Genomic DNA, 24,000 nt, shown 5'->3' on the forward strand with positions numbered 1-24,000 from the left:
GACAAACTGAGTTCACCGTTGGGGTGGGCCCAGGGCTCAGCACGGACAGGGCACAGCAGCCCTGGGCACGGGGGCTGCCTTGGGCACCACAGTCATGGCCCCAGCTGGGAATGGTTGCCAGAACTGGATCCCGCTGCTCAGGTTTTCTTTCCCTTCAGGAACTGCAGGAGCTCCAGCACCAGATTCAGGAATTTCCCCAGGATTTGTTGTTGGAATGAAATCACCGTAGAATCCTCTGGTTCTGGGTTGGGATTCTCCAGATCGCTCAAATCTGAGTCCGGCTCAGGCTCTTCCTCTGGTTCTGGGGGTGGCAGTGGGAAGGGCTCTGCAGGAGGAACATCAGCTCCAGGTGGGAGCAATCCCATCTGCACCTGGATCCAGGTGTGGAAGTGCTGGGTGGAGGTGAACACCCCGGGTCGCTTGGCCCCGGCACAGCCTCGGCCCCAGCTGGCCAGTCCCACCAGCCAGAAGTAGTCACCAACGTTGTCCTTGCAGACCAGAGGTCCCCCGATGTCCCCCTGCACCCAGAGAGAGGGGTCAGGGGCTGCTGCCATTGCTCTTCCCATCCCAACCCCGCCAGAGCCGCGTTCCTGGCTGGATTCCCATGGGAAGGCTCTGCTCTGGGGCTGGGGGCTCCAGGCTGGCAGCAGGATGGGGCTGGTTCAGGGTGGGCTCTCTCTCATCTCTGCACAGTCAGCAGGGTTGGGCAGGGAATGGATATTCCAGGATATCCACACCGGGGGGGTGCTGGAAGCACCAGGTGGGCTCTGTGGGCAGTGGCAGGCCTTGGGGACAAGGGGACACTGGGCAGGGACACACGGATGGGCAAGGGACACATGGATGGGGAAGGGAAACCCATCAGTGGAAGGGCCCTTGGGATGGGAGGACACCGGGCAACGCCCAGCCAGTGCCCGGCCGTGTTTGGGACCCCTGTGCTGGGTGTGAGGGATTCCATGGGGCCGTGTTTGGGGTCCCTGTGCTGGGTGTGAGGGATTCCATGGGGCCGTGTTTGGGGTCCCTGTGCCCCAGACCCTGTGCCCACGCCCACACCTGGCAGGTGTCGATGCCGCCCCGCGGGTACCCCGCGCACAGGTCCTGGGGGTGCACGGCCCCCCCGTACCAGCGGCTGCTGTTGCAAAGCTGGACGTCCATGAGCCGCACCTTGGCCTCCTGCAGCACCAGGCGTGGGCTCCGGGCTGCGGGCACAGAGGGCACTGAGCACCCGGCACCGGCCTGGGCACAGCCCCTTGCCCAGGGCCGGGCCGTGCCCCTGTCCCGCTCTGGCCCTGCCCAAGGCTCCGGGGCACGGCCCAGATGTGGCTCGGGCCAGCTTTGGCCTCTGCCCCGGGCCGGCCCGGCCGTGTCCCTGTGGTTGCCAACCCCTCCTCAGCCCCGTGGGGCACTGACCGCTGCCCGGGGTGGCTCTCCAGCCCGCAATGTAGCAGGTTTTCAGCTCGGGCACTGCCAGGGAGCTGTCGGGCACACAGCCCAGCTGGATGTAGTCGCTGCACTCCACGGGCTTGTCCAGCTCCAGCAGGGCAATGTTGTTCCTGGCCTTGGCAGAGTTGTAATTTTGGTGCAACAGGAGGGTCCGGATGTGGCGCAGCTCAGCCTCGGGGCCTGGCTGGCTCAGATCTGTGGCCCCGATCACCACTTCCCATCTGGATATGTCCCTGAGGAGAAGGAGATGGAGAAAGGGGTGTCATAGCAGAGTGAGGGACTGCAGTAGCGCCATTCGCTTCCTGTGCTGGGGACATCCCTGTGCTGTGGGGACATCGCTGCCCCTGTTGGGGTCCCATCCCTGTCCCTGCTGGGTCCCAACCCTGTTCCTGCTGGGATCCCAACCCTGTTCCTTTTCGGATCCCATCCCTGTTTTTGCTGGGATCCCATTCCTCTCCCAGTTGGGATCCCATCCCTGTCCCTGTCAGGTCCCATCCCTGTCCCTGCTGGGTCCCAACACTGTTCCTGCTGGGATCCCATCCCTTTCCCTGTTGGGATCCCAACACTGTTCCTGCTGGGATCCCATCTCTGTCCCTGTTGGGATGCCATCCCTTTCCCTGTTGGGATCCCATCCCTGTCCCTGCTCCTCCTTACCCTGCCCTAACAAAGCAGCTGGCCACTGTCAGCACCCACTGGGGGTGGATGAGTGCCCCCGAGCACCTGTGCCACGTGCCATTGTCCAAGGTGGCCTGGATGCTGATGACACCAGGCCAGGCCCCTGGGTGGACCCCAGTGCCACCCATGTCCTGCGAGGTGTCTTCGAAAGAATCCCAGGATCCATAGTCAGAGTCCTGGGAATTTTCGGGAACCAGCGATCTGTGGTCGAAGGCCATGGGCCGGAGCCCGCAGGTGCCTCTGGAAGCACAAAGCCATCAATGCCCTGCTCGGGGACAGCAGGGACAGGGACCCCCAAGGGGCTCCTCTGTGCCCAGGCTGTGCCAGGGACCCCCCGAATGTCCCTGAGCCCCCCGGGGACACTGACCTGCACGTGTCCCAGGCGGCCCCCACGGGCCGGGCCAGGGCCAGCAGCACAAGCAGCCACAGCAAAGCCATCGGTGCCAGAGCAGTAGCAGAGGCAAAACCGAAGTGTCACCTCTGATGCCCACAGCCCTGGTGGTGCCCATGGAGCCACCAGGCGGGGCTGATGTCACAGAGGGGTGGAACGGAGCCGTGGAACTTTGGAATGGTTTGGGTGGGAGAGACCTTAACGACGGCGTGGTGCCACCCGAGCCATGGGCACGGCCACCTCCCGCTGGCTCCCGGGCACTTCCAGGGATGGCGCTGGCGCTGCTTCCCTGGAATTGTGGCGTTTCGAGCAGCAGGGAGGGATTGGATGAGGGAAAGGCAGCCATGGAGGAGCTCGGGCACGGGGGATTTGTGTCCCCTTGGGGCAGTTCCATTGTCACCACTGCTCCCCGATCCCAGCTCTGATCCCAAAGATTTGTGTCCCCTCAGAGGCAGCTCCATTGTCACCGCCTCTCCCTTATCCCAGAGATTTGTATCCCCTCAGGAGTAGCTCCATTGTCACTGCCTGTCCCTGGTCCCAAAGATCTGTATCCCTTTGGGGCAGATCCATTGTCCCCGCCTCTCCCCGACCCCGTCTCCGATCCCAAATCCATCCCCACCCCCCTCCGGGAACCGGGCACAGCCGGGATCGCTCCCCACGGAAGCCTCTCGGCCCGGGGGCGGTTCTGGGCAGGCAAGAGGTGACAGATGGCACCGGGATGTCCCCGCGCTGTCGCTGCCACCCCGCAGGCTCCAGCTGGAGCCATCCCGAGCGCATTCCCGACAGCGCTTCCCACAGAGCGCGTCTGCTCCGCTCCATCTGCGGCTCGGGCTGGCACGGGTGGGGGTGCAGGAGGAGGGGGAGGATGCCGGGGACACACCAGGAGCGGCAGGAATTTCCCCGGGAGCGGCAGGAATTGTCCCGGGATCACCAAAGGTTGAGGCTGGAGCTCTGCCGGGTCAATCCCAGCGGCAGAGTGGCCTGGAGCACGAGCGGAGTTTTGGATATTCCCGGGGATTTGGAATATCCCGCATTTCTGTACGCCTGCGCTGATTTCTCGTGCTCCTGGTGGTGTTTAGTGGTTTTTATTTAATTTCTACTTTTTAAATTTAATTTTTAGAATTTTTTTTAATTCTTAGGTTGGTTTTTTTCTAAATTATTTTATTTAATTTTATTTAATTTTTATTTAATTTCAGCTGTCGCCGGGTAGCGCTGAGGAGAATTTTTGCCTCTTCAGCCGTCCCTGTAATAAAAACAACATAAGAATTGTTCATTAAAATGAAAGGACTACCAGGAGTTCAATAAAATAACAGAAAATAGAACCGGATCTGAGAGGGCACAAGTCATGCACCCGCAGTCCACAAGAATGTCTCGGTTTGTTTGAGCTGAGTTAATTAACCATACTTAAGTATCCATTGTTCAACGTGTAAAAAGGATCTACTGATAAGGCAGAGGTTCTGCCGGGAAGAGGAGTCTTCTTCATTCCAACGACCACCGGAGGGCAAAGTACGACCCCTATCAACAGGCAGTGCCAGCGTAGACTCGATTGCAAAAGGGACAGGTACACCAGAAACAAGGGGTATAAAACCCAAAGGACTGAGAGAGGAAAGTGCGCGCCGCTGGTGGAGCGCTAACTCCCGGCCACCCAGCGCTGCTTTTGCTTGTTACCGCTTGCTTAATAAATTCCACTTGTTGATGTACAATTGGCTCTGAGTCAGTGTGTGTGACAAACACTTATAACAAATACTTATAACAGCAGAGACAGGGATGACCCCGCAGCAGGATCCTGGATGTCCCTGTGGCAGGGACAGCAATGTCCGTAAGGCAGGGTCAGGGATGTCCCCATGGCAGGGACAGGTGCCCAGCTTGCAGCACCCTGTGCTGTTCCACGGCTGCCTCCCCTCCCTGCTGCGGGACAAAAAAGGCTGCGAATGGCTGGGCTGGGACAGCCCAGGCATTCCCAGGTCCTGCCTCTGCTCCCTGTCACTCTCCATGGCCCTCCCACTGCTGTCTTCCAGTGGAAGGTGCTGATCGGGGCCACGGATCTGGCTAAGCCGGGCCCCAAGGCCGAGGTGTTCCAGATCAAGCAGATCCTGGTGCACAATGGCTACGTGGCCGCCACGGCCAGGAGCAACATTGCCCTCCTGAGGATGGACCAGCCCGTGGAGTGCAGCGACTACATCCAGCTGGGCTGTGTGCCCGACAGCTCCCTGGCAGTGCCCGGGCTGAAAACCTGCTACATTGCGGGCTGGAGAGCCACCCCGGGCAGCGGTCAGTGCCCCACGGGGCTGAGGAGGGGTTGGCAACCACAGGGACACGGCCGGGCCGGCCCGGGGCAGAGGCCAAAGCAGGCCCGAGCCACATCTGGGCCGTGCCCCGGAGCCTTGGGCAGGGCCAGAGAGGGACAGGGGCACAGCCCGGCCCTGGGCAAGGGGCTGTGCCCAGGCCGGTGCCGGGTGCTCAGTGCCCTCTGTGCCCGCAGCCCGGAGCCCACGCCTGGTGCTGCAGGAGGCCAAGGTGCAGCTCATGGACGTCCAGCTTTGCAACAGCAGCCGCTGGTACGGGGGGGCCGTGCACCCCCAGGACCTGTGCGCGGGGTACCCGTGGGGCGGCATCGACACCTGCCAGGTGTGGGCGTGGGCACAGGGTCTGGGGCACAGGGACCCCAAACACGGCCCCATGGAATCCCTCACACCCAGCACAGGGACCCCAAACACGGCCCCATGGAACCCCTCACACCCAGCACAGGGACCCCAAACAGGGCACCATGGAATCCCTCACACCCAGCACAGGGACCCCAAACACAGCACCATGGAATCCCTCACACCCAGCACAGGGACCCCAAACACGGCCCCATGGAATCCCTCACACCCCGCACAGGGGTCCATCCGTGTGTCCCTGCCCAGTGTCCCCTTGTCCCCAAGGCCTGCCACTGCCCACAGAGCCCACCTGGTGCTCCCAGCACCCCCAGGTGTGGATATCCTGGAATATCCATTCCCTGCCCAGCCCTGCTGACTGTGCAGAGATGAGAGAGAGCCCACCCTGAACCAGCCCCATCCTGCTGCCAGCCTGGAGCCCCCAGCCCCAGAGCAGAGCCTTCCCATGGGAATCCAGCCAGGAACGCGGCTCTGGTGGGGTTGGGATGGGAAGAGCAATGGCAGCAGCCCCTGACCCCTCTCTCTGGGCACAGGGGGACATCGGGGGACCTCTGGTCTGCAAGGACAACGCTGGTGACTACTTCTGGCTGGTAGGACCAGCCAGCTGGGGCCGAGGTTCTGCCAGAGCCAGGAGGCCCGGGGTGTTCACCTCCACCCAGCACTTCCACACCTGGATTCCTGCCCACACCGGCACGAGCCCAGCAGCACCATCAGCGGCTCCTGAGCCCACCCTGAACACACCAGGACAGGAGCCAGGCACCATTTCCCTCCCAAAAATCACCCTGAAGCATGTCCTCATGAAGCTGCAGGAGCTGGTGGAGGAGCTCAAGAAGAGGATACGGGGAGCAGGAGAGAGAGCAGATCCTGCTGTGGCTACAGAGGATCCCCCAGCTGGGGCCGTGGCTGTGGTGCCAAAGCCAGCCCCGGTGCCCAGGGCTGCTGTGCCCTGCCCACACTCCTGCCTCTGAGCTGCTCAGGTTGATTGATTTAATCCTTGGAGTAAATGTGTTCCTCCCTGTTCTGGGGGTTTAGGGGTGGAATTCTCTGGTTCTGTGATCCTAAAAGCAAAACCATGCATCTGCTCGTTTCCACTTTGAAAGCACAAAAGGTAAAGATCAGCGGTTAAAAACGATTTACTGCAGTTAGAAAACAATTTACTGGAAACAGCCATGACATAAGGAATCCAACCATTATTTACAGAAGTACTAATAAGAAATTAATTACACATTATTAGTAAGACAAAGCAGTGATTTACATGGAAAACCTGTGACAACACCCACTTTTATCCCCACTGGAAATAATGCCCTTGTCTGTGGAAGTGAGAGTCCCTTGCCCCTGGCAATGACATTGGGGTCCTGGACATGACCCACTCCCAGGTACTGGGTAAAAATGATTCCTGTGGCCAAAATCAGGACACCCATTCTCCACATTTTCAGTCCAGTTCAGTCTCCTGGGAAAAACAAGGATTTTGGAAAATGAGTGGGGTTGGGCCTGGTTTGGGGGGAGATGAGGGGGAGCTGGGGAGGGGAGGGGAGGATGGGACTGGCAGATGGAGAGAGGAAGAAACTTCTCCAGCCCAGGACTCCTCCAGCAGAGCTTCAAGCGTCCCAATCCCAGGAAAAGTCATTGAGAGGGACAGGAATGGGGGCAGCTGGAGCTGCGAGTCCTGGAGTCCTGTGGAACTGGTGGAAGTGCCACCCTGAGTTGATGCTGTCACCCAGGGCTGTCCCCTGTGTCACCAGCTCCTGGCTCTGAGCTGCCCCATCCCACTGCCCCCAGTATGCCCTCAGGATGGGGACCCCTGGATCTGGGACATGCCCTCTGGTCCAGTGGGATTGTGGCTCCCAGGAGCTGTCCTGGTTCTGGAGAAGGAGCTGGAGCATGATCTCTCCTCCTGGAACAAGCCAGGATCCTGCCCAAGGCCTCACCAGGAATGTCCCACACGGAGCACAGGGCCCTGCTCTCACTTCCCAGTGCATTTGGGGTCCCCTGACACCGTTTCACCCCAGCTCCGCGTCACTCCAAGGGGTCCCCCCGAGCTGTGGGGCAGCTCTGAGGCTGAGCGAGGTGATTTGGGATGGGGGCAGGAAGGTTTGGGGGTGTCAATGCGGGGAGCAGCGGCAGCAGGAAGGTTTGGGGCTGCAGTTGGGGGCACAGCAGGGCTGCAGCGAGGGGTCCCGGCCCTTCCTGATCTGGCTCTCCCCGAATTCCAGGCACTGCTCCAGCAGCACTTTCTGCAGGGTGATGTCCCTGAGCACCTGCAGCACCTCGGGGCTCGCCTGGCCCTGGAGCAGGTCGTAGTTCTCCGCAGGGTCCGACTCCAGGTCGAAGAGCAGTGGGGGCAAGTGCGGGGTCAGCGGCGTTAGCCCCTGGCACGCCTGGTCCGGGGTGCTGCTGCTATGGAAGGAACCTGAGAAACTAAACCTAGCTGGGCACTGAGCCTTCTCCTGGGGCTCTGGGCAGCAACAGCTCACCTCAGAACCCCCCAAAACAGGAGGCAGCACTGACCTTGGGTGAAGAAATGAGCCTTGTACTTGCCCAGGCAGACGGCGAAGGGGCCGTGCAGGGCGTCGGGGGATGGAGGGTAGAAGAACACGGCCTGGCGAGGGCTCTGGGGGGACAGCATGGCTCAGCCCACCTGGGCAAGTCCCCGATGGCAGCAGCAGGCCAGGAGCCCCAATCCTGCAGCTGGAATTTGGGCACGGAGCCCATGGGGCAGCCTGGGCACAACTCCCGAACCCTGGATGTGCCCAAATCCCGGCTGCTCCGTGGCCAGCAGGACTCACCTTCCCCGAGCCAAAGAGCAGCGGGCTCAGGTCGAAGCCATCCAGGGCCACCTTGGGAAGGGCTGCTCCAGCCAGGGCACTCAGGGTGGGCAGGATGTCCAGGGTACTGGCCAGCTCATGGGTCACTCCTGGCACGGGGAACACCCAAGGGGCTGATCCCGCTGCCGTCCCTGGCCCGGGTTTGTCCCAGCTTGTCACCCAGGGGGTGGCACGGCCCAGCCTGGCTCACCTGGCGTGATCCTGCCTGGCCAATAAGCCACGGCTGGCTCCCTCATGCCACCCTCGTAGGTCGTGCCCTTGCCACATTTGAGGTGGCCGGCGCTGCCACCACGTGCCATGCGCAGAGTGGAGGGGCTGGGGACAATGGGGACAAGGAGCAACTGCCACCCGGTGCCAGGGCCATACTGGCCAAGGGGGCAGTGACAAGGGTGGCCTGGTGCCAGCCTGACTCTGCCACCCTTAGGGGCAGGGCAGAAGTCAAGGGCTGTGACACGTACAAACAGGGCAGGGTGACACTGGTGTCACTCATGCAGAGGGAACTGGGGGACATTTAGGGGGGTCACATTCCTGCCCAAACCCTGGGGGACATTTGGGGGTGTCACACTCCTGCCCAAGGCCTGGGAGGTTTGTGCAGGACTCAGCTGAGTCCCGGGAACATGGAAATCACGCCCTGTGTCCCATGCAGAGCAGGAACCCGAGGTGACACTTGTCACTGCACCATGACAGCTCTGCCACCCCCAGCCCCCTCACCCATTGTCAGAGGTGAAGAACACCAGGGTGGAGTTCTCCAGGCCGTTGTCCTGCAGGGCCTGCAGGAGCTGTCCCACAGAGCCATCGAACTCAGCCAGTGCATCCCCGAAGGGTCCCCTCTGCATCCGTCCTGAAAACTCCTGGCTGGCAAACTGGGGGTAGTGGGTATGCTGGGAAAGGACACAGAGCGCTGGCATCAGCCCCCCTGGAGCTGCCCAGCTCTGTCAGGGATAGGTAGCACCCCAGCCAGGACATGGAGAGGTGACATCAGCTGAGACAACACTTGTCCCCAAATCTCAGCAGTGGCACAACAGAGCTGAGCACTCAGGAGAGGGTGGGGAGCTCCAGAGTGGGAAGTTTCCCCTGAGGATGGCACAGGGAAGAGGGGAAGGCTGCAGAAAACAGTGGCCTAAAAGCACCATCCCAATGAGATCTGCTTTGGTGTGGGAATGGCAACCCCAGGTTATCCAGCAGCAGATTTTGGGGTGGCAGGAGGGGAGAGGCTTCCCAGTTCTTCCCATGGGACTCGGACTCAGCCTCTCCTCTCCTCTCCTCTCCTCTCCTCTCCTCTCCTCTCCTCTCCTCTCCTCTCCTCTCCTCTCCTCTCCTCTCCTCTCCTCTCCTCTCCTCTCCTCTCCTCTCCTCTCCTCTCCTCTCCTCTCCTCTCCTCTCCTCTCCCACCCAAGGGCCCGGAAAATCCGCCCATTCCCACATGGGAAGCATAGTAGAGAAGGAAGGGGAGGCCTCGGCGGGCACAGTCAGCGATGAAATCCCGGGAGAATTTGTTGTAGAGGGGCACGAGGTCGGGGAAGGAGACGGGCTGCTGAATGATGCTCTGGTTCCAGAGCAGCGGCAGCGGCACCACGCCCTGGTCGCACGTCCCAAAACACTTGGTGTCTGGTGGGAAACAGGTCAGGTTCTGGCAGGGGCCCTGGGAAAACAGGATTTTTTTGATTCCAGCTCTAGCGCAGGGCAGAGAAAGAAAAGAACAGGGGGTGAAGTGTCCCAGTGGCCTCTCTCCCAAACAGAAGCCGCTCCCAGAAAACCAGGACCCTAAAAAGTGCAGCAAGGCTGCGCGGCTCCCACCCAACATCCCTGAAGATTCCCACACACCTGGATGCTCTCAGCTGGTCATGGGAATAGGGCACGCCCAGGAAGTGATCGAAGCCCTGGTGCACGGGCAGGAAGGAGCCGTTCACGCCAAAGCCCAGGTGCCACTTGCCAACCATGGCCGTGGCGTAGCCCTGAGCCTTCAGCACCTTGGCCACGGTGACCTCAGCGAGCGGGAGCCCTCCCCGCGAGCCCGGGTCGAACACACCGGGATAGATCCCGGAGCGCACCTGGAGCCGGCCGGTCAGGAGAGCGGCCCTGGGCAGCGGGCGGACACGGCGTCAGCGGGACATCCCGGGACACCTCAGCTCCATCGCCGCCCGTTTATCCCGGGACACCGCGGCTTCATCCCCACCCGTTTATCCCGGGACAACCCACTCCATGCCAGCCCGTTTATCCCGGGACACCCCAGCTCCATGGCCACGCGTTTATCCCGGGACACCCCAGATCCATGGCCACGCGTTTATCCCGGGACACCCCAGATCCATGGCCACGCGTTTATCCCGGGACACCCCAGCTCCATGCCCACCCGTTTATCCCAGGACACCCCAGCTCCATGCCCACCCGTTTATCCCGGGACACCCCAGCTCCATGCCAGCCCTCTTATCCCGGGACAACCCAGCTCCATGGCCACGCGTTTATCCCGGGACACCCCAGCTCCATGCCCACCCGTTTATCCCAGGACACCCCAGCTCCATGGCCACGCGTTTATCCCGGGACACCCCAGCTCCATGCCAGCCCCTTTATCCCGGGACACCCCAGCTCCATGCCAGCCCGTTTATCCCGGCTGCAGCCGCGGGCGCCGTACCGGGAGGGGCTGCAGACGGCGGCGCTGCTGTAGAAGTCAGTGAAGCGCAGCCCGCGGGCCGCCAGCCGGTCCAGCTGTGGCGTGGCGGACGAAGGGTGCCCGTAGCTGCCCAGGTCACCGTAGCCCAAATCGTCCGCCAGCACCAGCACGAAGCTGGGGCGGGCGGTGGCCGCGGCTCGCACGGGCGGCGGCAGCAACAGCAGCAGCAGCCAAGGGTGGTACCGGCCCTGCGGCCCCATGGCGATGGCCTCGGGGTGCCCCGGGTGTCCCGGTGCTGTCCCCGGTGTCCCCGGTGCTGTCCCGGGGCGGTGCCGGCAGGAGCCGAGACGATCGCGTGATGCAAGCGACGGTCACGTGGCCCGCGATGCAGGCTGGGAGTTGTAGTCCCGAGTGGCCCTGTCAAGCGCGGGGTGCCAGGATGGGGCATCTAGGAATAGGCGTCCCAGGGAATGGCATCTGTAGAAAACGAGGTCCGCTTTCCTGGGAAATTTTTTAAAAGATTTAATAGAAGGCAATAAGAGGCAATAAAGCAAAAGGTTATAAAGGCCGGGTGCTCAGCATTCAGCCAAGAGCACGCCTGCTGCTTTGGAGATGCCCCTTAAATTCATCAGACAGTTTAATATTCATAGACCTATCATACGTTTTCAAACTTTCCTACAAACTGTTTTCCATACTCCAGGAACTGTTTTACATGGCCACTCCTTGGGTCCACCTTTTTAGAACATGTGTGTTTCTTGGCCGTGGTCTTAATTTACTTTTCTTATCTTAATTTTATTTTAGGTTGTGGTCTTCAATTTCTACAGACAGTCAGAGCTGGTAGCTGGTGTATCAGTAGCAGGTGTCTTCACTGGGTCTTATCCAACCAAGCACTACAAAAACACTTTATCAGCCTATGTTATTCCTAAAGAAAACTACATCTTAACAACCATTTCAACACCACATATCCAACCTAATATTTGCAAAAACCCGATACCAGAATATGCATTTATAAGAGCATCCCAGAGTACAGGATTGCCTCTGGGCAGCTCAGGAATATCCCCAGGGAGGAGACACCACTCTGGGCTGAGCACTGCCCCAGTGCAGAGCTTGTGTCTTCTGAGATTTCTGGGATCTCCCGATTCCTGGGACCAGCCCCTGCCCATTCCTCTGCTGCTACCCCTGGACCTCCAAAACAGAGCCTGGGCCCTACTCCTACAGCAGGAGTGGGATGGGGAGCCCTGGCAGCTCAGAGGCAGAAGCTGGTGACATAGGGGACAGCAGATTAGGGTGGCAGCCCCAGCAGCTCCACAAGACTCCAGGACTCGCAGCTCCAGCTGCCCCCATTCCTGTCCCTCTCAGAGACTTTTCCTGGGATTGGGACACCTGAGGCTCTGCTGGAGGAGTCCTGGGCTGGAGAAGTTTCTCCCTCTCTCCATCTGGCAGTCCCATCCTCCCCTCCCCTCCCTGGCTACCTCCCATCTGCCCCCAACCTCACTCATTTTTCCCAAATTGCCCCATCTTTGTTTTTCCCAGGAGACTGAACTGGACAACGTGGACAGCTGGAAACAGGAACAACTCTAATTCAAAGACAAACTGAGTTCACCGTTGGGGTGGGCCCAGGGCTCAGCACGGACAGGGCACAGCAGCCCTGGGCACGGAGGCTGCCTTGGGCACCACAGTCATGGCCCCAGCTGGGAATGGTTGCCAGAACTGGATCAGCTCATCCTGCTGCTCAGGTTTTCTTTCCCTTCAGGAACTGCAGGAGCTCCAGCACCAGATTCAGGAATTTCCCCAGGATTTGTTGTTGGAATGAAATCACCGTAGAATCCTCTGGTTCTGGGTTGGGATTCTCCAGATCGCTCAAGTCTGAGTCCGGCCCAGGCTCTTCCTCTGGTTCTGGGGGTGGCAGTGGGAAGGGCTCTGCAGGAGGAACATCAGCTCCAGGTGGGAGCAATCCCATCTGCACCTGGATCCAGGTGTGGAAGTGCTGGGTGGAGGTGAACACCCCGGGTCGCTTGGCCCCGGCACAGCCTCGGCCCCAGCTGGCCAGTCCCACCAGCCAGAAGTAGTCACCAACGTTGTCCTTGCAGACCAGAGGTCCCCCGATGTCCCCCTGCACCCAGAGAGAGGGGTCAGGGGCTGCTGCCATTGCTCTTCCCATCCCGACCCCGCCAGAGCCGCGTTCCTGGCTGGATTCCCATGGGAAGGCTCTGCTCTGGGGCTGGGGGCTCCAGGCTGGCAGCAGGATGGGGCTGGTTCAGGGTGGGCTCTCTCTCATCTCTGCACAGTCAGCAGGGCTGGGCAGGCAATGGATATTCCAGGATATCCACACCTGGGGGTGCTGGGAGAACCAGGTGGGCTCTGTGGGCAGTGGCAGGCCTTGGGGACAAGGGGACACTGGGCAGGGACACACGGATGGGCAAGGGACACATGGATGGGGAAGGGAAACTCATCAGTGGAAGGGCCCTTGGGATGGGAGGACACCGGGCAACGCCCAGCCAGTGCCAGGCCGTGTTTGGGACCCCTGTGCTGGGTGTCAGGGATTCCATGGGGCCGTGTTTGGGGTCCCTGTGCCCCAGACCCTGTGCCCACGCCCACCCCTGGCAGGTGTCGATGCCGCCCCGCGGGTACCCCGCGCACAGGTCCTGGGGGTGCACGGCCCCCCCGTACCAGCGGCTGCTGTTGCAAAGCTGGACGTCCATGAGCTGCACCTTGGCCTCCTGCAGCACCAGGCGTGGGCTCCGGGCTGGGGGCACAGAGGGCACTGAGCACCCGGCACCGGCCTGGGCACAGCCCCTTGCCCAGGGCCGGGCCGTGCCCCTGTCCCGCTCTGGCCCTGCCCAAGGCTCCGGGGCACGGCCCAGATGTGGCTCGGGCCTGCTTTGGCCTCTGCCCCGGGCCGGCCCGGCCGTGTCCCTGTGGTTGCCAACCCCTCCTCAGCCCCGTGGGGCACTGACCGCTGCCCGGGGTGGCTCTCCAGCCCGCAATGTAGCAGGTTTTCAGCTCGGGCACTGCCAGGGAGCTGTCGGGCACACAGCCCAGCTGGATGTAGTCGCTGCACTCCACGGGCTGGTCCATCCTCAGGAGGTCAATGTTGCTCCTGGCCGTGGCGGCCACGTAGCCATTGTGCACCAGGATCTGCTTGATCTGGAACACCTCGGCCTTGTGGCCCGGCTTAGCCAGATCCGTGGCCCCGATCAGCACCTTCCAGTGGAAGACAGCAGTGGGAGGGCCATGGAGAGTGACAGGGAGCAGAGGCAGGACCAGGGAATGCCTGGGCTGTCCCAGCCCAGCCATTCGCAGCCTTCTTTGTCCCGCAGCAGGGAGGGGAGGCAGCCGCGGAACAGCACAGGGTGCTGCAAGCTGGGCACCTGTCCCTGCCATGGGGACATCCCTGACCCTGCCTTATGGACATTGCTGTCCCTGCCACAGGGACATCCAGGATCCTGCTGCGGGGTCATCCCTGTCCCTGCTGTGGGGACATCTGTGACCTTTCATGGGCACATCCCTGATCCTCTTGTAGGGACATTCCTGATATTGTTGGGCTCTCATCCCTGTCCCTGTTGGGATCCCATCCCTGTCCCTGTTGGGTCCCAACACTGTTCCTGCTGGGATCCCATCCCTGTTTTTGCTGGGATCCCATCCCTGTCCCTCTTGGGATCTCATCCCTGTCCCTGCTGGGATCCCAGCCCTGTCGCTGTTGGGATCCCATCCCTGTCCCTGCTGGGTTCCAACACAATTCCTGCTGGGATCCCAACCCTGTTCTTGCTGGGATCCCATCCCTGTTCCTGCTGGGATCCCATCCCTGTCCCTGTTGAGTCCCATCCCTGTCCCTGCTGGGTCCCAACACTGCTCCTGCTGGGATCCCAACACTGTTCCGGCTGGGATCCCATCCCTGTCCCTGTAGGGATCCCATCCCTGTCCCTGTTGGGATCTCACCCCTGTCCCTGCTGGGATCCCATCCCTGTTCCTGCTGGGATCCCTTCCGTGTTTTTGCTGGGATCCCATCCCTGTCCCTGGAGGCATCTCATCCCTGTTCCTGCCTGGATCCCATCCCTGTCACTGTTGGGATCCCATCCCTGTCCCTGTTGGGTCCCAACACTGTTCCTGCTGGGATCCCATCCCTGTTTTTGCTGGGATCCCATCCCTGTCCCTCTTGGGATCTCATCCCTGTCCCTGCTGGTATCCCAGCCCTGTCCCTGTTGGGATCCCATCCCTGTCCCTGTTGAGTCCCATCCCTGTCCCTGCTGGGTCCCAACACTGCTCCTGCTGGGATCCCAACACTGTTCCGGCTGGGATCCTATCCCTGTCCCTGTAGGGATCCCATCCCTGTCCCTGTTGGGATCCCATCCCTGTCCCTGTTGAGTCCCATCCCTGTCCCTGCTGGGTCCCAACACTGCTCTTGCTGGGATCCCAACACTGTTCCGGCTGGGATCCCATCCCTGTCCCTGTAGGGATCCCATCCCTGTCCCTGTTGGGATCTCACCCCTGTCCCTGCTGGGATCCCATCCCTGATCCTGCTGAGATCCCTTCCGTGTTTTTCCTGGGATCCCATCCCTGTCCCTGGAGGCATCTCATCCCTGTTCCTGCTGGGATCCCATCCCTGTCCCTGTTGGGATCCCATCCCTGTCCCTGTTGGGTCCCAACACTGTTCCTGCTGGGATCCCATCCCTGTTTTTGCAGGGATCCCATCCCTGTCCCTCTTGGGATCCCATCCCTGTCCCTGTTGGGATCCCATCCCTGTCCCTGTTGGGTCCCAACACTGTTCCTGCTGGGATCCCATCCCTGTTTTTGCTGGGATCCCATCCCTGTCCCTCTTGGGATCTCATCCCTGTCCCTGCTGGGATCCCAGCCCTGTCCCTGTTGGGATCCCATCCCTGTCCCTGCTGGGTTCCAACACAATTCCTGCTGGGATCCCAACCCTGTTCTTGCTGGGATCCCATCCCTGTTCCTGCTGGGATCCCATCCCTGTCCCTGTTGAGTCCCATCCCTGTCCCTGCTGGGTACCAACACTGCTCCTGCTGGGATCCCAACACTGTTCCGGCTGGGATCCCATCCCTGTCCCTGTAGGGATCCCATCCCTGTCCCTGTTGGGATCTCACCCCTGTCCCTGCTGGGATCCCATCCCTGTTCCTGCTGGGATCCCTTCCGTGTTTTTGCTGGGATCCCATCCCTGTCCCTGGAGGCTTCTCATCCCTGTTCCTGCTGGGATCCCATCCCTGTCCCTGTTGGGATCCCATCCCTGTCCCTGTTGGGTCCCAACACTGTTCCTACTGGGGTCCCATCCCTGTTTTTCCAGGGATCCCATCCCTGTCCCTGTTGGGATCCCATCCCTGTCCCTGCTGGGTCCCAACACTGTTCCTGCTGGGATCCCGACCCTGTTCCTTTTCGCATCCCATCCCTGTTTCCGCTGCGATCCCATTCCTGTCCCAGTTGGGATCCCATCCCTGTCCCTGTAGGGTCCCATCCCTGTCCCTGCTGGGTCCCAACACTGTTCCTGCTGGGATCCCATCCCTGTCCCTGTTGGGTCCCAACACTGTTCCTGCTGGGATCCCATCCCTGTTTTTGCTGGGATCCCATCCCTGTCCCTCTTGGGATCTCATCCCTGTCCCTGCTGGGATCCCAGCCCTGTCGCTGTTGGGATCCCATCCCTCTCCCTGCTGGGTTCCAACACAATTCCTGCTGGGATCCCAACCCTGTTCTTGCTGGGATCCCATCCCTGTTTTTGCTGGGATCCCATCCCTGTCCCTCTTGGGATCTCATCCCTGTCCCTGCTGGGATCCCAGCCCTGTCGCTGTTGGGATCCCATCCCTGTCCCTGCTGGGTTCCAACACAATTCCTGCTGGGATCCCAACCCTGTTCTTTCTGGGATCCCATCCCTGTTCCTGCTGGGATCCCATCCCTGTCCCTGTTGAGTCCCATCCCTGTCCCTGCTGGGTCCCAACACTGCTCCTGCTGGGATCCCAACACTGTTCCAGCTGGGATCCCATCCCTGTCCCTGTAGGGATCCCATCCCTGTCCCTGTTGGGATCTCACCCCTGTCCCTGCTGGGATCCCATCCCTGTTCCTGCTGGGATCCCTTCCGTGTTTTTGCTGGGATCCCATCCCTGTCCCTGGAGGCTTCTCATCCCTGTTCCTGCTGGGATCCCATCCCTGTACCTGTTGGGATCCCATCCCTGTCCCTGTTGGGTCCCAACACTGTTCCTACTGGGGTCCCATCCCTGTTTTTGCAGGGATCCCATCCCTGTCCCTGTTGGGATCCCATCCCTGTCCCTGCTGGGTCCCAACACTGTTCCGGCTGGGATCCCATCCCTGTCCCTGTAGGGATCCCATCCCTGTCCCTGTTGGGATCTCACCCCTGTCCCTGCTGGGATCCCATCCCTGTTCCTGCTGGGATCACTTCCGTGTTTTTGCTGGGATCCCATCCCTGTCCCTGGAGGCTTCTCATCCCTGTCCCTGTTGGGATCCCATCCCTGTCCCTGTTGGGATCCCATCCCTGTCCCTGTTGGGTCCCAACACTGTTCCTACTGGGGTCCCATCCCTGTTTTTCCAGGGATCCCATCCCTGTCCCTGTTGGGATCCCATCCCTGTCCCTGCTGGGTCCCAACACTGTTCCTGCTGGGATCCCGACCCTGTTCCTTTTCGCATCCCATCCCTGTTTCCGCTGCGATCCCATTCCTGTGCCAGTTGGGATCCCATCCCTGTCCCTGTAGGGTCCCATCCCTGTCCCTGCTGGGTCCCAACACTGTTCCTGCTGGGATCCCATCCCTGTCCCTGTTGGGTCCCAACACTGTTCCTGCTGGGATCCCATCCCTGTTTTTGCTGGGATCCCATCCCTGTCCCTCTTGGGATCTCATCCCTGTCCCTGCTGGGATCCCAGCCCTGTCGCTGTTGGGATCCCATCCCTCTCCCTGCTGGGTTCCAACACAATTCCTGCTGGGATCCCAACCCTGTTCTTGCTGGGATCCCATCCCTGTTTTTGCTGGGATCCCATCCCTGTCCCTCTTGGGATCTCATCCCTGTCCCTGCTGGGATCCCAGCCCTGTCGCTGTTGGGATCCCATCCCTGTCCCTGCTGGGTTCCAACACAATTCCTGCTGGGATCCCAACCCTGTTCTTTCTGGGATCCCATCCCTTTTCCTGCTGGGATCCCATCCCTGTCCCTGTTGAGTCCCATCCCTGTCCCTGCTGGGTCCCAACACTGCTCCTGCTGGGATCCCAACACTGTTCCGGCTGGGATCCCATCCCTGTCCCTGTAGGGATCCCATCCCTGTCCCTGTTGGGATCTCACCCCTGTCCCTGCTGGGATCCCATCCCTGTCCCTGTTGGGTCCCAACACTGTTCCTGCTGGGATCCCATCCCTGTTTTTGCTGGGATCCCATCCCTGTCCCTCTTGGGATCTCATCCCTGTCCCTGCTGGGATCCCAGCCCTGTCGCTGTTGGGATCCCATCCCTGTCCCTGCTGGGTTCCAACACAATTCCTGCTGGGATCCCAACCCTGTTCTTTCTGGGATCCCATCCCTTTTCCTGCTGGGATCCCATCCCTGTCCCTGTTGAGTCCCATCCCTGTCCCTGCTGGGTCCCAACACTGCTCCTGCTGGGATCCCAACACTGTTCCGGCTGGGATCCCATCCCTGTCCCTGTAGGGATCCCATCCCTGTCCCTGTTGGGATCTCACCCCTGTCCCTGCTGGGATCCCATCCCTGTTCCTGCTGGGATCCCTTCCGTGTTTTTGCTGGGATCCCATCCCTGTCCCTGGAGGCTTCTCATCCCTGTTCCTGCTGGGATCCCATCCCTGTCCCTGTTGGGATCCCATCCCTGTCCCTGTTGGGTCCCAACACTGTTCCTACTGGGGTCCCATCCCTGTTTTTCCAGGGATCCCATCCCTGTCCCTGTTGGGATCCCATCCCTGTCCCTGCTGGGTCCCAACACTGTTCCTGCTGGGATCCCGACCCTGTTCCTTTTCGCATCCCATCCCTGTTTCCGCTGCGATCCCATTCCTGTCCCAGTTGGGATCCCATCCCTGTCCCTGTAGGGTCCCATCCCTGTCCCTGCTGGGTCCCAACACTGTTCCTGCTGGGATCCCATCCCTGTCCCTGTTGGGTCCCAACACTGTTCCTGCTGGGATCCCATCCCTGTTTTTGCTGGGATCCCATCCCTGTCCCTGGAGGCATCTCATCCCTGTTCCTGCTGGGATCCCATCCCTGTCCCTGTTGGGATCCCATCCCTGTCCCTGTTGGGTCCCAACACTGTTCCTGCTGGGATCCCATCCCTGTTTTTGCTGGGATCCCATCCCTGTCCCTCTTGGGATCTCATCCCTGTCCCTGCTGGTATCCCAGCCCTGTCCCTGTTGGGATCCCATCCCTGTCCCTGCTGGGTTCCAACACAATTCCTGCTGGGATCCCAACCCTGTTCTTGCTGGGATCCCATCCCTGTTCCTGCAGGGATCCCATCCCTGTCCCTGTTGGGATCCCATCCCTGTCCCTGTTGAGTCCCATCCCTGTCCCTGCAGGGTCCCAACACTGCTCCTGCTGGGATCCCAACACTGTTCCAGCTGGGATCCCATCCCTGTCGCTGTAGGGATCCCATCCCTGTCCCTGTTGAGTCCCATCCCTGTCCCTGCTGGGTCCCAACACTGCTCTTGCTGGGATCCCAACACTGTTCCGGCTGGGATCCCATCCCTGTCCCTGTAGGGATCCCATCCCTGTCCCTGTTGGGATCTCACCCCTGTCCCTGCTGGGATCCCATCCCTGATCCTGCTGAGATCCCTTCCGTGTTTTTCCTGGGATCCCATCCCTGTCCCTGGAGGCATCTCATCCCTGTTCCTGCTGGGATCCCATCCCTGTCCCTGTTGGGATCCCATCCCTGTCCCTGTTGGGTCCCAACACTGTTCCTGCTGGGATCCCATCCCTGTTTTTGCTGGGATCCCATCCCTGTTTTTGCAGGGATCCCATCCCTGTCCCTCTTGGGATCCCATCCCTGTCCCTGTTGGGATCCCATCCCTGTCCCTGTTGGGTCCCAACACTGTTCCTGCTGGGATCCCATCCCTGTTTTTGCTGGGATCCCATCCCTGTCCCTCTTGGGATCTCATCCCTGTCCCTGCTGGGATCCCAGCCCTGTCGCTGTTGGGATCCCATCCCTGTCCCTGCTGGGTTCCAACACAATTCCTGCTGGGATCCCAACCCTGTTCTTGCTGGGATCCCATCCCTGTTCCTGCTGGGATCCCATCCCTGTCCCTGTTGAGTCCCATCCCTGTCCCTGCTGGGTACCAACACTGCTCCTGCTGGGATCCCAACACTGTTCCGGCTGGGATCCCATCCCTGTCCCTGTAGGGATCCCATCCCTGTCCCTGTTGGGATCTCACCCCTGTCCCTGCTGGGATCCCATCCCTGTTCCTGCTGGGATCCCTTCCGTGTTTTTGCTGGGATCCCATCCCTGTCCCTGGAGGCTTCTCATCCCTGTTCCTGCTGGGATCCCATCCCTGTCCCTGTTGGGATCCCATCCCTGTCCCTGTTGGGTCCCAACACTGTTCCTACTGGGGTCCCATCCCTGTTTTTGCAGGGATCCCATCCCTGTCCCTGTTGGGATCCCATCCCTGTCCCTGCTGGGTCCCAACACTGTTCCTGCCGGGATCCCGACCCTGTTCCTTTTCGCATCCCATCCCTGTTTCCGCTGCGATCCCATTCCTGTCCCAGTTGGGATCCCATCCCTGTCCCTGTAGGGTCCCATCCCTGTCCCTGCTGGGTCCCAGCCCTGTTCCTGCTGGGATCCCATCCCTTTCCCTGTTGGGATCCCAACACTGTTCCTGCTGGGATCCCATCTCTGTCCCTGTTGGGATGCCATCCCTTTCCCTGTTGGGATCCCATCCCTGTCCCTGCTCCTCCTTACCCTGCCCTAACCAAGCAGCTGGCCACTGTCAGCACTCACTGGGGGTGGATGAGTGCCCCCGAGCACATGTGCCACGTGCCATTGTCCAAGGTGGCCTGGATGCTGATGACACCAGGCCAGGCCCCTGGGTGGACCCCAGTGCCACCCATGTCCTGCGAGGTGTCTTCGAAAGAATCCCAGGATCCATAGTCAGAGTCCTGGGAATTTTCGGGAACCAGTGATCTGTGGTCAAACGCCATGGGCTGGAGCCCGCAGGTGCCTCTGGAAGCACAAAGCCATCAATGCCCTGCTCGGGGACAGCAGGGACAGGGACACCCAAGGGGCTCCTCTGTGCCCAGGCTGTGCCAGGGACCCCCCGAATGTCCCTGAGCCCCCCGGGGACACTGACCTGCACGTGTCCCAGGTGGCCCCCACGGGCCAGGTCAGGGCCAGCAGGACGAGCAGTCCCAGCAAAGCCATCGGTGCCATCGCAGGCGGCAGAGGCAGGACCGAGGTGTCACCTCTGGTGCCCACCGCCCTGGCAGTGCCCATGGTGCCACCAGGCCAGGCTGATGTTACACAGGGGCCGGTTCCATGTGTAGGGCATGGTGGCCTCAGGTAGGGCACAGGGGGGCTCAGAGCTGTGGAACCCTGGAATGGTTTGGGTGGGAGGGACCTGAAGGATCCCACTGGATCAGAGGGCATGTCCTGGATCCAGGGATCCCAGTGTCCTGGCACCGAGGGCACAGTGGGGGCAGTGGGATGGGGCAACTCAGAGCCAGGAGCTGGTAACACAGGGGACAGCTCTGTGTGGAAGCTGCAGCTCAGGGTGGCACCTGCAGCAGCTCCACAAGACTCCAGGACTCGCAGCTCCAGCTGCCCCCATTCCTGTCCCTCTCAGAGACTTTTCCTGGGATTGGGACACCTGAGGCTCTGCTGGAGGAGTCCTGGGCTGGAGAAGTCCATGAGCCGCACCTTGGCCTCCTGCAGCACCAGGCGTGGGCTCCGGGCTGCGGGCACAGAGGGCACTGAGCACCCGGCACCGGCCTGGGCACAGCCCCTTGCCCAGGGCCGGGCCGTGCCCCTGTCCCGCTCTGGCCCTGCCCAAGGCTCCGGGGCACGGCCCAGATGTGGCTCGGGCCTGCTTTGGCCTCTGCCCCGGGCCGGCCCGGCCGTGTCCCTGTGGTTGCCAACCCCTCCTCAGCCCCGTGGGGCACTGACCGCTGCCCGGGGTGGCTCTCCAGCCCGCAATGTAGCAGGTTTTCAGCTCGGGCACTGCCAGGGAGCTGTCGGGCACACAGCCCAGCTGGATGTAGTCGCTGCACTCCACGGGCTGGTCCATCCTCAGGAGGTCAATGTTGCTCCTGGCCGTGGCGGCCACGTAGCCATTGTGCACCAGGATCTGCTTGATCTGGAACACCTCGGCCTTGGGGCCCGGCTTAGCCAGATCCGTGGCCCCGATCAGCACCTTCCACTGGAAGACAGCAGTGGGAGGGCCATGGAGAGTGACAGGGAGCAGAGGCAGGACCTGGGAATGCCTGGGCTGTCCCAGCCCAGCCATTCGCAGCCTTTTTTGTCCCGCAGCAGGGAGGGGAGGCAGCCGCGGAACAGCACAGGGTGCTGCAAGCTGGGCACCTGTCCCTGCCATGGGGACATCCCTGACCCTGCCTTACGGACATTGCTGTCCCTGCCACAGGGACATCCAGGATCCTGCTGCGGGGTCATCCCTGTCCCTGCTGTGGGGACATCTGTGACCTTTCATGGGCACATCCCTGATCGTCTTGTAGGGACATTCCTGATATTGTTGGGCTCTCATCCCTGTCCCTGCAGGGTCCCATCCCTGTCCCTGCTGGGTCCCAACACTGTTCCTGCTGGGATCCCATCCCTGTTTTTGCTGGGATCCCATCCCTGTCCCTGTTGGGATCCCATCCCTGTCCCTGTTGGGTCCCAACACTGTTCCTGCTGGGATCCCATCCCTGTTTTTGCTGGGATCCCATCCCTGTCCCTCTTGGGATCTCATCCCTGTCCCTGCTGGGATCCCAGCCCTGTCCCTGTTGGGATCCCATCCCTGTCCCTGCTGGGTTCCAACACAATTCCTGCTGGGATCCCAACCCTGTTCTTGCTGGGATCCCATCCCTGTTCCTGCTGGGATCCCATCCCTGTCCCTGTTGAGTCCCATCCCTGTCCCTGCTGGGTCCCAACACTGCTCCTGCTGGGATCCCAACACTGTTCCGGCTGGGATCCCATCCCTGTCCCTGTAGGGATCCCATCCCTGTCCCTGTTGGGATCTCACCCCTGTCCCTGCTGGGATCCCATCCCTGTTCCTGCTGGGATCCCTTCCGTGTTTTTGCTGGGATCCCATCCCTGTCCCTGGAGGCTTCTCATCCCTGTTCCTGCTGGGATCCCATCCCTGTCCCTGTTGGGATCCCATCCCTGTCCCTGTTGGGTCCCAACACTGTTCCTGCTGGGATCCCATCCCTGTTTTTGCAGGGATCCCATCCCTTTCCCTGTTGGGATCCCATATCTGTCCCTGCTGGGTCCCAACACTGTTCCTGCTGGGATCCCGACCCTGTTCCTTTTCGCATCCCATCCCTGTTTCCGCTGCGATCCCATTCCTGTCCCAGTTGGGATCCCATCCCTGTCCCTGTAGGGTCCCATCCCTTTCCCTGCTGGGTCCCAACACTGTTCCTGCTGGGATCCCATCCCTGTCCCTGTTGGGATCCCAACACTGTTCCTGCTTTTATCCCATCTCTGTCCCTGTTGGGATGCCATCCCTTTCCCTGTTGGGATCCCATCCCTGTCCCTGCTCCTCCTTACCCTGCCCTAACCAAGCAGCTGGCCACTGTCAGCACTCACTGGGGGTGGATGAGTGCCCCCGAGCACATGTGCCACGTGCCATTGTCCAAGGTGGCCTGGATGCTGATGACACCAGGCCAGGCCCCTGGGTGGACCCCAGTGCCACCCATGTCCTGCGAGGTGTCTTCGAAAGAATCCCAGGATCCATAGTCAGAGTCCTGGGAATTTTCGGGAACCAGTGATCTGTGGTCAAACGCCATGGGCTGGAGCCCGCAGGTGCCTCTGGAAGCACAAAGCCATCAATGCCCTGCTCGGGGACAGCAGGGACAGGGACCCCCAAGGGGCTCCTCTGTGCCCAGGCTGTGCCAGGGACCCCCCGAATGTCCCTGAGCCCCCCGGGGACACTGACCTGCACGTGTCCCAGGTGGCCCCCACGGGCCAGGTCAGGGCCAGCAGGACGAGCAGTCCCAGCAAAGCCATCGGTGCCAGCGCAGGTGGCAGAGGCAGGACCGAGGTGTCACCTCTGGTGCCCACCGCCCTGGCAGTGCCCATGGTGCCACCAGGCCAGGCTGATGTTACACAGGGGCCGGTTCCATGTGTAGGGCATGGTGGCCTCAGGTAGGGCACAGGGGGGCTCAGAGCTGTGGAACCCTGGAATGGTTTGGGTGGGAGGGACCTGAAGGATCCCACTGGATCAGAGGGCATGTCCTGGATCCAGGGATCCCAGTCTCCTGGCACCCAG

At 61.1% G+C, this 24,000-nt stretch overlaps 3 protein-coding genes across 3 annotated transcripts; all 3 read right to left on the bottom strand.

Annotated features, from left to right (window-relative positions):
* Nucleotides 1-137: 137 nt before the first annotated feature.
* Nucleotides 138-2,553, bottom strand: LOC134043824 (acrosin-like). Its single transcript, XM_062492558.1, has 5 exons — nucleotides 2,483-2,553; nucleotides 2,095-2,355; nucleotides 1,408-1,673; nucleotides 1,051-1,196; nucleotides 138-518 (listed from the first exon to the last, which is right to left on the bottom strand). Exons 1-5 carry the CDS (start codon nucleotides 2,551-2,553, stop codon nucleotides 138-140), a joined length of 1,125 nt encoding a protein of 374 aa, XP_062348542.1.
* Nucleotides 2,554-6,280: 3,727 nt separating this feature from the next.
* Nucleotides 6,281-10,920, bottom strand: LOC134043313 (arylsulfatase A-like). The gene is made up of 8 exons (XM_062491477.1): nucleotides 10,618-10,920; nucleotides 9,809-10,067; nucleotides 9,412-9,630; nucleotides 8,700-8,869; nucleotides 8,179-8,303; nucleotides 7,950-8,077; nucleotides 7,672-7,774; nucleotides 6,281-7,573 (listed from the first exon to the last, which is right to left on the bottom strand). The coding sequence occupies exons 1-8, from the start codon at nucleotides 10,854-10,856 to the stop codon at nucleotides 7,266-7,268; spliced, it is 1,551 nt and encodes a 516-aa protein (XP_062347461.1). The 5' UTR covers nucleotides 10,857-10,920; the 3' UTR covers nucleotides 6,281-7,265.
* Nucleotides 10,921-12,340: 1,420 nt separating this feature from the next.
* LOC134043825 (acrosin-like) lies at nucleotides 12,341-23,738 on the bottom strand (the record flags this gene model as incomplete). The annotated part of the gene is given in 5 exon segments (XM_062492559.1): nucleotides 12,341-12,709; nucleotides 13,191-13,342; nucleotides 21,684-21,936; nucleotides 23,291-23,540; nucleotides 23,668-23,738. Coding segments are annotated over 5 exon segments (1,095 nt in total), but the record flags the coding sequence as incomplete, so codon positions are not given.
* Between the last annotated feature and the right edge of the window lie 262 nt (nucleotides 23,739-24,000).

Source organism: Cinclus cinclus, chromosome 4 (genome assembly GCF_963662255.1).
Source record: "Cinclus cinclus chromosome 4, bCinCin1.1, whole genome shotgun sequence".
NCBI classification, from domain to species: domain Eukaryota; kingdom Metazoa; phylum Chordata; class Aves; order Passeriformes; family Cinclidae; genus Cinclus; species Cinclus cinclus.

Bases quoted from the DNA above. Each gene is read 5' to 3' on its own strand.
- LOC134043313 (XM_062491477.1), bottom strand. From the start codon at position 10,856: ATGGGGCCGCAGGGCCGGTACCACCCTTGGCTGCTGCTGCTGTTGCTG. The intron at 8,304-8,699 runs GTGAGGGGGCTG...CATTGTCCCCAG, and splicing joins TTCTTCACCTCTGACAATGG to CCCCTCCACTCTGCGCATGG. The intron at 7,775-7,949 runs GTGAGTCCTGCT...CTGTCCCCCCAG, and splicing joins TGCTCTTTGGCTCGGGGAAG to AGCCCTCGCCAGGCCGTGTT.
- LOC134043824 (XM_062492558.1), bottom strand. From the start codon at position 2,553: ATGGCTTTGCTGTGGCTGCTTGTGCTGCTGGCCCTGGCCCGGCCCGTG. The intron at 2,356-2,482 runs GTCAGTGTCCCC...TTGTGCTTCCAG, and splicing joins GCCGCCTGGGACACGTGCAG to AGGCACCTGCGGGCTCCGGC. The intron at 1,674-2,094 runs GTAAGGAGGAGC...CCTTCTCCTCAG, and splicing joins AGCTGCTTTGTTAGGGCAGG to GGACATATCCAGATGGGAAG.